Consider the following 12037-nt stretch of genomic DNA (forward strand, 5'->3'; position numbering starts at 1 on the left):
GGCCTGGACTTCTGCCTCTAACAAAGACTACTCACTCACACATTCGAGCGATTCTCTGACTCACCAAGAGTTCGGAGGTCCCCAGCTTGTCGAGCTCCATGGACTGGATGCGGGAGATGTGGACCCCCATCTCTCGGTGGATGCCAGAGCACTCGATGCAGGTGAGGATCCCCAGGTTGGTGGAAAGCCACTTTGGGTCTAGAGACAAAGACGACATATAAAAACACACGTCAGCTTCCTGCAGTGTAGAGTTTCCGCTGTAGTCGGTGGGATTGTGAGTGGAGCGGGTGTAGGTCCAGGAAAACTTTTTCAATTTGGATACATGTCTCACACCAGGTGCCACTAACAGCTCGAAGCTCCAGATACAGCGAGATACGATAGCTTGAATACCCAGAATCTATTTATATTGCAGTCAGGGAACATGGTCAAATAAAGATAAAAACAAAATGATATATACCGAATGAAAAAGCTAAAGTTTTTCCAGCAATAAAAAGCATCCGTCATGCTCCTCAGTGAAAATAGATTTTGTGGCCATGTTGTATCGTGGCCCTGAAAAGCTGCTGCGAGTGGAGGAATTGGTTTCTCTGTGTTTCTATTGATTCATTCCGGTGTGATTGTTGAACCCAGGAGAAAAAGCCTCGACAGAAGTTATTACACTTAAACTGTGAGGAACTGACATCAAAAACCACAGACAACGTTTATCAATAGATGAAAAGTTTTCTGATTCAAAACTTCTCTGAAGCTTTGTGGTCACGTTCTACACTTTCTACTTTTGATCGCTGTGCTTGGGGAACAAGAAAAATATAGGTTTATCAGCTTAGCTTGTTTTTATTTGTTTTGGGTTGCATTTTTTTTAAATTTAAGATAAACCAAATTTGGCACATCCTGTAGAGATACACAAATCCGACCCCAGAAATTCATTTCAATAAACGGAAAGGATGTACTTGTGGATGTAGCATTTAATTTTCCTGCCACGGCCCTGCATTCTAATCCTGTGTCATTGATTGAGGCTAGCACATGGGCTAACAGCTCGAGGCTACATTCCTGACAGCAAACAACGGCACTGATTAAAATAAACAACACTTCAATCCCAGTCTGATCTTCGTCAGGTCAAATATTTGATATTTGAGGTCATGTAATCTTGTGTCAGCTGATGAAACGTGTGTATTTCGACCACATGAACCTTGAAAATGACGTGGATGCTTCACACAAGCTAATTTATTGACCGCCTGGATTGATTTTATTGGCATTTCAAAAAATAGATATTTCAGACAACTGAAGGACTGGCACTAACAGTGACCTCAGTCACATCGTACACAAGGAGGCAGATAAAGTCTGTTGTGTAACCTAGGCAAAGCCGCTAGACGTAGCAGCAGGGACTCGCGGTGCGCTCTGAACCGCTGTATCGACCACCATCACAGCCCCGGTGCTCTGATGCAATCTGGGAGATTTAAACCGGCGATAAACACAAAGCTCGGCCGTGTTGGTTGTGAGCTCAGTGATGCTGCAAGGTGAATGATGTCGTTCTGTCTCACTCTGACAAGTGAATACCGAGCAGCAGAGGACGGTGGAAACGTCAGGTGGCAGTTTCAACACGCGCATTTACCCAGCACAATGAACAGATGCGAGCTGCTGACAGGTCGCAAAGTGCATGTTGAGCATGATGACTGGATGCATGGTGACCTCTATAGCTGCTTAATGCTAAAGCTGCAAAGCTGGGTGTTATAGACAGAGATCCTGAGAGAATGTCAAATAAGATGGAGTCGTCCTCTTTCCACTCGAAGCAGAGGGAACAAAGAGGCGGCGACCTCTGCGAGTCATTACGATGACCTTTGCCGTACTGGGGCGTCATCTCCTGTGATTTGATGAGGTAAAACAACAGAAAGCAAACAACCTTATTCCACATCTGGTGGTGATACTACTGAAACCATGTATACGCAGAAACAAGCGAACAGACGTGACAAATGACCTCCCCTTTCTGCAGATTTCAGGAGTCGACAAAGCGTGTGTGACTTATGTAAGAACATGATGTAATGATGTTGCTTCTCAAAGCGTAGAAATGTTCTTTTTCCCCCTCCCGTCGGTCTGAGCTGCTGTGTGTGTTTGTGTTGATGTAGGGGAATGTGAGTGAGTGTGTGTGTATGTGTGTGTGTGCTAAGTGTCAGAGGGCCTGAATGTCTACCCTCTTAAGTGCTGAGTCTTTGCTTCCAAATGTGGGGGAGGACCGAGATGGGATTGTGTCCTGAATGCTAACAACACTAGTGCATGTACATGCACGCTCTTGTTTATTAAAGGCTGCTGGTGAAGGCGCAGTGCAGCTTGTTCCATTGCCGTCTCCCCAGTGGCTGTGACATTACAGAAATCCAGATTGCTGCGTGGGATTAAATAAAACAGTGGCTCACAGTTGAATGTGAAAATGCTGAAGTGACGCTGTTTGTCCTTTTCCCGTAACAAGGTGAGCGATGACGAAGCACAAAACAGGAGGAGGGTGTGTATGTAGATATATTTGAAACCTGTCTGGACACACACACACACACACACACACACACACACACACACACACACACACACAGCAGAAGCACACACCTGCAGCTCCGCAGTCACAGCAGATTTCGTTGCCTGGCATGCGCAGCACGTCCTCTATGATGGCTTTAGTGAGATCCTCCAATCCGTCTTCGCCTCCGCTGCTCTGCCCACCACGGAACGCCATGTTCAACGCCTCCTCCTTACTGTTGGTCAGCACCGAGATCCAACTGCAGGAGGAAACACACCATGAAGGGAGATGAAGCTGGAACGAGGGAGTATTTGTCCTTGTTGCTTAAACCGACAACTTTAACATGATTAAGATGATTAGAAATAAATATTGTGAGTGAGGTAAATTTCCATAAACCCAAAGACCCAATATATTCTTTATTAAACACAATCATAAATAAATCTTAAGCAAAAACTTCTGAGGCAATAAACTACAAAAACTCCTCTTTAACTTAACAGTTTTTAATATTTCTTTATTTTTATTTCTGTTTGCTGGCATGGCTGTTTTTAAATAATTAGGTGTATTAAAATCTCAAAGCTAAATCGGTTTGATTCTTCAAAGGTGTTTTGTGCCTGCAGATTCATTTCCTTTGAAAAGGTGGAACACACACACAGATGTATTCACAGACACTGTTGTTCATTAAGAATCACACAGGAAACACTGCAGCGGCCTTTCAAACATGGCCTCCTGCAGCTCACTACACGGTGCAATCTGCTCCTACACTCTACCCACTGAACCGGCCCACGCTCACACCTACACACACACACACACCTACACACACACAACACACAGAGAGTGGGCTTTATGAGCCTGACGTCAGCAGTTCCTCTGTCACTGTTTGTAAAGCCAGAGGCCAGACAGGGAGTGGGCACACAGACTGATGTGTTAGATTGTCTGTTTATCAATAAGTGTGAAAAAACAAAGATATTTTAATCTGCAGATGCGTAGGTGTGCAGCTGCTGAGCCTAAGCACTTTTGTGTTTACATTACAATACGCTCCCAGCCTAATTGAAGGGGAGCATGATTGCCTAAAGCAGGAGCCCTATGAAGCACTAAATATTTGATGGAAAATTCCCATGAAGAGGCTGCGGCTGCTGCAGCTGGAGGTGCGTGACAGAGCGGGCGGCGAGGAGCAGAGGGCTGGATCCCAGAGGACGACATGTACATGGAGGAGTGTTCAAGCAGCACTGAACCAGGCAGCACAACCACAGGAAGGATAAAAAACAAAGTTCCCGTCATCAGAGGAGAAACATGCGGAGGACTGAAGTGTCAGAAATCAAAGAGTGTTTCAACTCGAGAGCGCTTTAGTCCAGACAGCTCAAGAAGATTCAGTGTGATTGAATTCAGTTTTCTTTCAATGATTCAGTGTGTTTGTCCCGAGGAGCAACACAGTTTACGTGTTATTTCATCATTTTGACTCTTGTGAATGTGTTGAATGAGGCTTTATGGTTCCATTAGCCTTGTCTTAAACGTACATACTCACTTACAATAGAGCTGAAACATCTTCTTTTCTATGTTTTACATAAATGCAAACTCAATCATTTTGGTTGGTTTGACAACAGAAGCAGCTTGAAGGCATAATCTTGGGCTTTAAGAAATTTAAACTGGTATTTTTCACAGTTTGAAGTCAGTTACTTGACCAGATAACCAGTAGATCAGCTGAAAATGTTAACAAATCTGGTCGCAGCCCTAATTAACATTTAATTTAGAAGCAAGTGCAAAATGTTAATCTTAGTTTTCAAACAGATTAATTTATTAAAAGTATTCAAATTGATGCAGCAGAACAAGAGCTATTGCCTTATTTATTTTTTACCCACAATGCAACTCAGCAGCTGAGAGTTCAGCTCATGTTATGCTAATAGAAGCTAATGTCACATCGAGCTGCTGCTGTTGATCTGCAGCAGCCAGGAAAAAACTTTACTTATTGGTTCATAGAATGTGATTCTGCTTGCGTTTGTATGTATAATAAAACCTTGGTTGAATGTTGAACTGTCCCAGTAATCTGTGTCTGTGTGTTCCTACCGATTTATGTGCATGTGTGTGTGAGTGTGAAAAAACTGGTTGAGATTGACCACAAATTCAGCCGCTGCCCTCTCAGCCTCTCAACTGTCCCTCTGCTCGTCACAAAGTAAAACACATCCTGGCTTCAGGGATGACAACGACACGACCCACTATCCGCCAACCAACCTCTGCGGTAGGTGACGGCTTTCTAAGTGAATAAATAGATTTGGGTGAAAGGAAACGAAAAGTCATAGGAAACGAAAAGTCTCTTTCGACTTCGCAAGGAGTGCAAAACTCACAAACCTCAGGAACTAAGAGTAAAAGCTCTTTTTACTGTGGTTGATGTATTTTTCTCTGAAGTACTCACATGACAAACTCTTGCTCATCCTCAGCTTGGAAATGATATGTCCGATTATCTGTGGAAAACAGAAACCACGACGTTAAGTAAGCTTTGTAATGAGAATCATCAGACAGCACAGTGTTGACTAATCAAATATAAGACTTGTCATGTGATAGCTGTTGTATAACTTTCTAAAAATGTTCTTTTCTACAAAACTGTGTTGAATAACCACAGATTATTTTTCCTTGATGTTTTTGTTTAATAAACTACTTCCCAACGTTCGGAATGCTAATGTGTAACTTTACGTAACTGATCCATTCTGGCACGAACAGTGTGTGTGTGTGTGTGTGTGTGTGTGTTAAACTTACGAGAAATGAGATCAAAGCACTTCCTGTCCTCTGTGCTGGGTTTGACCTGGCAGGTGAGCAGGTTGAGTTTGACCGGCTGCCTGTTGGACTGCAAACGTAAACAGATTCAGGATTACAAAGACGGCCCCTTCACGATAAGACATTCAATCCCGACAATGCACAATATTAGACACTGAACGCTCTTTATGATTAATGCAAAGATTTCTAATACAGAACCCAAAGGTATCAACTGTTCATTGTATGAAATGTCAGAAAAAAGTGAAAAAAGCTCATCAGAATTTCCCAGGACACAAGGAGACGTCTTCAAATTGATTTGTTTTGTCCAACAACCAAAGAAAACGGTGAAAAAAGCAAAAGATCCTCATGTTCAAGAGGTTAGAAAATGCATATTGTTGAAATTTTTTCTAGAGACCGACCAATTTATTGATTAGATGATAAAATCCATCGATACAAGCCTTTCACAGACAAAGGTATCTGCGTTTATGTTTGCCGATATGCACCGCTATGAAAACCTTTATTTTACAGAATAAACAATGCAGAAAAGATATTAATATTAATGTATTAATGTTTATAAAAGTATCTGCATCAGCTCTCTCTTTTATAACGATAAAGAAACTTGCATTAATCGATCATTAAAATGGCGACTTTATATTCATAATTCATCAACATCACTGCCATTATCCAAATATAAACCTAAGATATTGAATTATTCACTAAATCAAAGCTACAAACCCGTCAAACTGTTGAACAACAATCTGACCTCAAGGCTTTTCTGGTGCCCATTTGGAAGCTGGGCCGTGCTGGCTGGCTGGGCTGTGTGCTGTAATAATGGGCCCAGTTGGCACATGCACACGGAGCATTGTCTCCTGCCAGTACTGTGCCAGAGGAGAGGCCGGGGCACGTGCTAATGAAACGCTAACAGGCTATGACGAGCCTCGGAGCCCTGCTGGCCCGCTGCCGTCCCACCATGTCAAACGAGAGTCACCAAGAGTTCAGCTGCTGCGAGGGCTGAAGAAAAAATAAACTTGGATTGGTGGTAGATGGGGAGAATTGATTAGAAGCTCTTGTCTAACTACAACCCAGCGGGTCAGACTGTACAGAGCGAGGTTAAAGATTTAGTCGCTTTCAAACGGAAACCTTTCATTTTCTATCTGAGGCAACCACTTCCCCTGAGCCTCTTCCAGCGCACACACAGGAATGATGTCACGTTCGAGGCAGCAGCTGGGTGAAGGTTAAACATCGCGCTCTAACACTGAGTCTATAAAAGCCGCTAATGTGAAGAATGAAACTGCACAGGTCAGGATCATTTTTGCGCTGCCAGAGCTGATCCTTCTGGCAGATGAGTTTGAATGAGGATGACTGTTTTTTGGTTTGCAGGCCCGAGGAAGATCCATGTCGAGTTGAAACCGACGAATGAATGAGTCTCAGATTTTCTCTTCAATTATTTGTCCTGGGATTTCTTATTTCCAGAAGATTTACACAAGAAAAGAGAGGAAATCACACTGAGCTGTTTCTCTGCTGCTGCTGCAGAGCGGAGACAATGCTATAGACGTGACAGCGTATACAGTACGCTCGCACTCGCTCCGAGATGAGTCACCGAGGCGCAGCGGGCGGAGGGGGGAGGGGTGGTGGTGGGGGAGCTCGGTGGTTGAGGAAGAGGGGGGTTGGGGGGGGGGCACTGTTGCCATGACAACCCATCTATGTCAATTCCACTCTTGAAGCCTCCAGATTGAGAAAGACCGACACAACCTTTTCCAAATGATGATGCTCTCCCTTTGATTCACATAGTTACTTGTGGGAGGGGGTCAGGGAGTTTGTGTGTCTGTGTGTCTGTGTCTGTGTGTGTGTGTGTGTGTGTGTGTGTGTGTGTGTGTGTGTGTGTGTGTGTGTGTGTGTGTGTGTGTATACTCACTGTGGCATGAGAGATGGTGAGCATGCCCCCCTTCACTGAGCACTGCCTCCTCTGCCACACCTTCCTTAGTCTGTGTGAGAGAGAGAGAGAGGGGGGGGGGGGGGTACACACATTAGTGAAGGGGCTGTCGTGTCTTTGGTGTTTAAATGTTAATGCAACATGTTCTGTTCGGTGCAGCGTTCTGAAACAATGGCCGTGTTCTCCACTCACCCGTCACTCTTCTTCAGCAGATAGCCTTTCTTCTCACTGCCAAACTCCTTGTTTCCCTGCAGCTGGTGCATGCTGTATCCACCCTGCTTACTCTGAGAGTCCTGCGCAAACGCAAATGAAACAATGTCAAACACTAAGCATGCACAGAGGAGGTATGTAAAGACATGCATCACAGACACAGACACAGACACAGACACACAACAAACTGACATCCAAAGTACAGGGTCTCTTCTCAAAAACAAAGTGAGAGTGCTAACAGAAGATGAGAATCTACAGGGCATGCACTTTAACACCTCTAAAGGGCCAAACAGTCAAGCATAATAGACAGATGCCAGCATGCTCCACATGCACCAGCACTTACTCTTCTAGACTTGATTCCAGACAAGCAGAAGGCAGAGGGGGGAGATAGAGGGAAGAGGTGTGAAAGATCCAGTTCAGGTGCAGGCGGTGGGTGTGAAAAATTGTGTGTTGCCCGCCCCGTGTGCTCACTGAAATCTACCATCTCTCCTTTCAAATAGTTTGTGCTATTAGCTAGAGAAGCTACAGGAGGTGTGAATGAAATGTGAAAGGCTCTATAGGTTGTTTCATGCAGAACAGTGAACTGAGAGTGTGAAAGTGTGAACTGAGGGGATGGTGGGAAATCTAAACGATATACCAGCCTGTGCAGATAAATAAAACCAGGGTTGGCTGTGTTTTGAATGTGTGTGTGTGTGTGTGTGTGTGTGTGTGTGTGTGTGTGTGTGTGTGTGTGTGTGTGTGTGTGTGTGTGTGTGCATGTGCGTGCGTGTGTGTTAAGTCTGGCAGTGAGTGGCTCTCCACTGAGCAGCCAGTGAGGCACAACACTGGTCACCAGCAAAGCCTACCACACACTGGCTACCAGCATGGTACAGCACTGGGCACTCGCTCTGTGCTGCAGGAGGCAAGCTCCAAACCGGGTAGTGGCCCGAGTGGGAGCGTGTGCGTGGTCAGACATGGAGAAGGGGGTTTTAAATAAGACTGGAATGGCTGACTCGTGCCTACCCTGACGGTGTTAAGCCAACTATATGTCTGTTTGAGCTGGTGCAGTCGGAATATCACCTGCTACGAGTAAAGATTTGGCCTTGGTGTGTGTGGGTGGGTCTGAGCTGCCTACCTCCTTCTGGTCCAGCTGGAGGGAGGACTTGATCAGATCTCGCAGGGCAGTCAACTGCTTCTTCTCCTCATCCTGAGTTTGTTTAATCTGTGGAGAAAATAAAGCTATGTTGAGGAAGAAATACACCAAAGCTGTTTTCAGACTCTGGAAAACTGCCTGGACCCAATTTTCCTGACTCTGAATTTCACATATGAAGAACGCAGCAGGAAACAAAAGGACAATTCTCAAAAACATCAACTGTGATTCTGCTGAGAAAAACAAAACCAAAGCTGGAGGATGCAGTTGTTGGAAGAGGTGAAAAGGTGAAGGACGAGTATTTACATTGTAGAGATCAGCTGCCAGCTTCTCGATGTACTGCTTCAGCTTATCCGCCGTCTTCAAGCCATCCTGAAAGAAACTGCAGAACAGAGGAACGTGTGAGTCTCACTGACATTAACATTCACTGGAATAAATATGAGGCACATCAGTAATTTACGGGAACTACTCTGCAAATGTCAGCCGTCACAATCCGCTCTTCTTGGCTGCGATGAAGGTCACACAGAGAGGAACTGCTGCAGTTTATGTTTAATGTATAGACCGATTCCGTCTGGCACCTTTGCCTCTTGGCACAGAAAATCATGGCTGGCCGAGTCTGAAGGAAATTTGCAGAGGTGCTTAGCGCATCCTGAAATCAATTACAGATCTGTGAGTGGTGCACACCTCGAATGCAGCGCTGCGGCTGCAAATCACCACTAATGACCTCCCCCTTTCTCTCTCTCTCCTCCCACTGACCACTACTCTCTTCCTCTTCTACCATACATCTCCTTTCCTCATTTCATTACATGCTCTTTCGCCTCTTTTGTGCTTGTTGTCTTTTACTCCCCTCCCAGTCCACCCAGCTCTCCATTAGAGACGTTCCGATACTTAGTCAGCATTAGGTCGCCAGGTCGGATCACACGCAAATGTATGTACCGACCCAATACCAAGTCTTTAAAGTATATGAGTTTCATCCAGATACAACTGCGATTTTCTTTTCCCAAAAAATCCCTTATGCTATGTATTTGTACTTCTAAGGGTTTAACCTGATTCAGGCCATATAGCAATGATAGCAACTATCGCTTCCATACAGTGTTAGTCGCACACAAATGTTAAAATAGACGTTTAATTATTAAAAAGTAATTTTTGAAAATGCACCGGTATCGGATCGGTACTCTGTATTGGACGATTCCCAAAGTCCCGGGATCTGAATCACTATCAGGAAAGAAAAAATGGTATCTGAACATCTCGACTCCTCATATCAAGTGTCAGAAAGTTTAAGTGTTTATAATGCAGGTTGTTTACTGTGCTATACATCTACAGAACGACTAAACTTTCGGTGATGATGACATTTTTTCTCTAGCGAAATCTGGGAAATGCAGAGTGTCATTTAGGGTCGATGAGTGAGAGCCTCCGTGATCTTTAGAAATTACTTAACAGAAATCACACACTCACACGCTTTGAGCTCGGCTGAAAGTAAACACAGAAAGCAGCCCCCTGGGAATCTCTGTAGCTGAATCACCAGCCCTATTCATGCTCTTTCATCTTGGAAAGAGACTGTGGTTCGGCATGCGAGAGAAGTAATAACAAACACGAGGAGATGGCTCATGCCTGCGAGTTTCAGGATCGCATTTACTGCGAACCTTGAAGTTTTGAGATGTGAGCAAGATGTTAACAGACACCAAATTCTGCTGTTATTGCTTTACTTTCTGAATGAAATGATCTGGACCGTAAAATGAACGCAAACTTTCTAATTATCTCCATCTTTTCTCGGCTGTAAGCAATCACACACTCAGCTCTCCATCCGCTGCATTTATGCCTCTAATCCATCACCGGTGCAGCTTCTCTATCCATCGAGTCCCAGGTTGAACAGATTAACAGGGAAGTATATTGTTTTGTCCCGGTGTTATGACAGGACCTAGCAACGCTGACAGAGAATTTGTCATCCTGTGACGGGGCGTTCTGAGTTGCGATTCTGGCACGAAGCGCATCCACTTATTTACCCACCAAACCCCACAGCTGTCAGAACACATCTGTATGAGGACCTGTGCATATTTATGAGAGCTATATATATACACACACACACACAAACACACGCACACACACAATGATGCACCACTTAAGATCTGAGAAACATTAAGTGATAGGAAATTGAAATCTAGAGCTGCAAAGAGAGAGAGATGACCTTTTTCCCTGGAGTGGTGTGTTATCCACTTCTCCTTGGGTTTGATGCACATTACAGGAGAGATTCGCAAAATCAGGTTTGGGGGGATTAAGGTGGTACTTACTTGCACTGTGCGTGGTAATACTTGATCAGGTTCTGGAGGAGGTCCACCCCTTTCTTGGTCTTGATCTCATTGACTTTGATCAGGTACTGCAAGATAAAGAGAGGTGCAGAGTTCATCAACGAGTTGAAATTCACGTTGCTTCGATCGTTTTTCATGTGGCAATGATGTTACACAGAGAGAAGAGACTCTGCTTTGCCGTATGTACTCTCTGCATTATGCTAATCACATCTGAGTGAGTGCCCCGTGAAGCCTTTCATGTACGAGCGAGGACGGCCTCGGCACTCTGGGAGTGGGGACAAGACTGGTAAACACAGAAGAAAACACCTTGTAGTACAAGAGAATACCGTCGCTCTGCTTTGATCTAAATAAAGTTTCAAAAGGGTGAGGGAAAATATTTTATATTAGCATTATGAAGAAAAGAGAGGGAGAAGCCTCCGGAGGAAGTGCTTTGTCGGCGCCGTCTGGGTGTCTGAGGATTCAAAACAAATGTCTTCAGACGCCGCTCCCACTAAACAAACGAATAAAAGATAATCATAATCGGAGTTAATCCCACAGTGGGCCAATCCACAGAGATTTACAAAGAGTCACGGCTAAAGACCACTTTCAGCTCCGCAGTCAAATTAAAACTACTAAAGCGTTGTTAAGCTTCAGTTCCCAACACACAGTTTAAATTTACGTATAACATGTATGTGGATTCATGGGTTCATACGTGTCTGTGTGTGTGTGCATCAATGTGTTTATGCATGCATGTGCTGTCCCTTTGTCTGCCTGACTGTGCTCGCTGGACGGGAGATTATCCACATTTTGTCTGAGCCTTGTGTGGGTTCAGTGTTTTGAAGAGCGCTGCCGCATGTGCATGTTTGAACTCTTTTGTGTGAATGAGCAGCGACGCTCAAACTGCTGCCGTGTCTGGGCGGAATATAATGCAGCCCGCTGATCCCTGCCTTTCCGCACTCCTTCGCTGACGGCGTAGGATGAAAAGGGTGAGAGAGTGAGAGCATCCTGTAATCTGGTGATTGAGTAACATGGTGAGAGAGAGCGAGAGAGCGTGAGAGCGAGAGAGTGCACGCAACACAGAGAAATGAGGTTAAGTGGGATGAACAGATTGTGCCACTGACTGCAGCAACTGCCCCGCACACAACAACAGCAGCAGCAGTGATATGTCCAGCCAGGATGACTGTTGATTTAGGATATCTCTGATGTTTGTGATTACTCTGTCTCCTCTGTGTTACTGGCAG

At 44.7% G+C, this 12037-nt stretch overlaps 1 protein-coding gene across 6 annotated transcripts in view; it reads right to left on the reverse strand.

Moving 5' to 3' along the window:
• The window catches only part of asap1b (ArfGAP with SH3 domain, ankyrin repeat and PH domain 1b), a 49563-nt gene that overhangs the window by 13101 nt on the left and 24425 nt on the right, over window positions 1-12037 (reverse strand). For 4 of the 6 annotated variants that reach the window (XM_034572152.1, XM_034572149.1, XM_034572151.1 and 1 more), the window contains exons 7-16: window positions 10800-10885; window positions 8818-8893; window positions 8497-8583; window positions 7726-7734; window positions 7365-7465; window positions 7155-7224; window positions 5243-5330; window positions 4902-4950; window positions 2587-2753; window positions 65-198 (exon numbers count right to left, since the gene is read on the reverse strand). In XM_034572152.1, coding sequence (XP_034428043.1) covers window positions 65-198; window positions 2587-2753; window positions 4902-4950; window positions 5243-5330; window positions 7155-7224; window positions 7365-7465; window positions 7726-7734; window positions 8497-8583; window positions 8818-8893; window positions 10800-10885 — 867 coding nt within the window. The remainder of the gene's footprint in view (window positions 1-64; window positions 199-2586; window positions 2754-4901; window positions 4951-5242; window positions 5331-7154; window positions 7225-7364; window positions 7466-7725; window positions 7735-8496; window positions 8584-8817; window positions 8894-10799; window positions 10886-12037) is intronic. The other 2 variants (XM_034572154.1, XM_034572150.1) reach the window with 1 other exon arrangement.

The sequence above is a fragment of the Hippoglossus hippoglossus genome, chromosome 20, assembly GCF_009819705.1.
Source record: "Hippoglossus hippoglossus isolate fHipHip1 chromosome 20, fHipHip1.pri, whole genome shotgun sequence".
NCBI classification, from domain to species: Eukaryota; Metazoa; Chordata; class Actinopteri; order Pleuronectiformes; family Pleuronectidae; genus Hippoglossus; species Hippoglossus hippoglossus.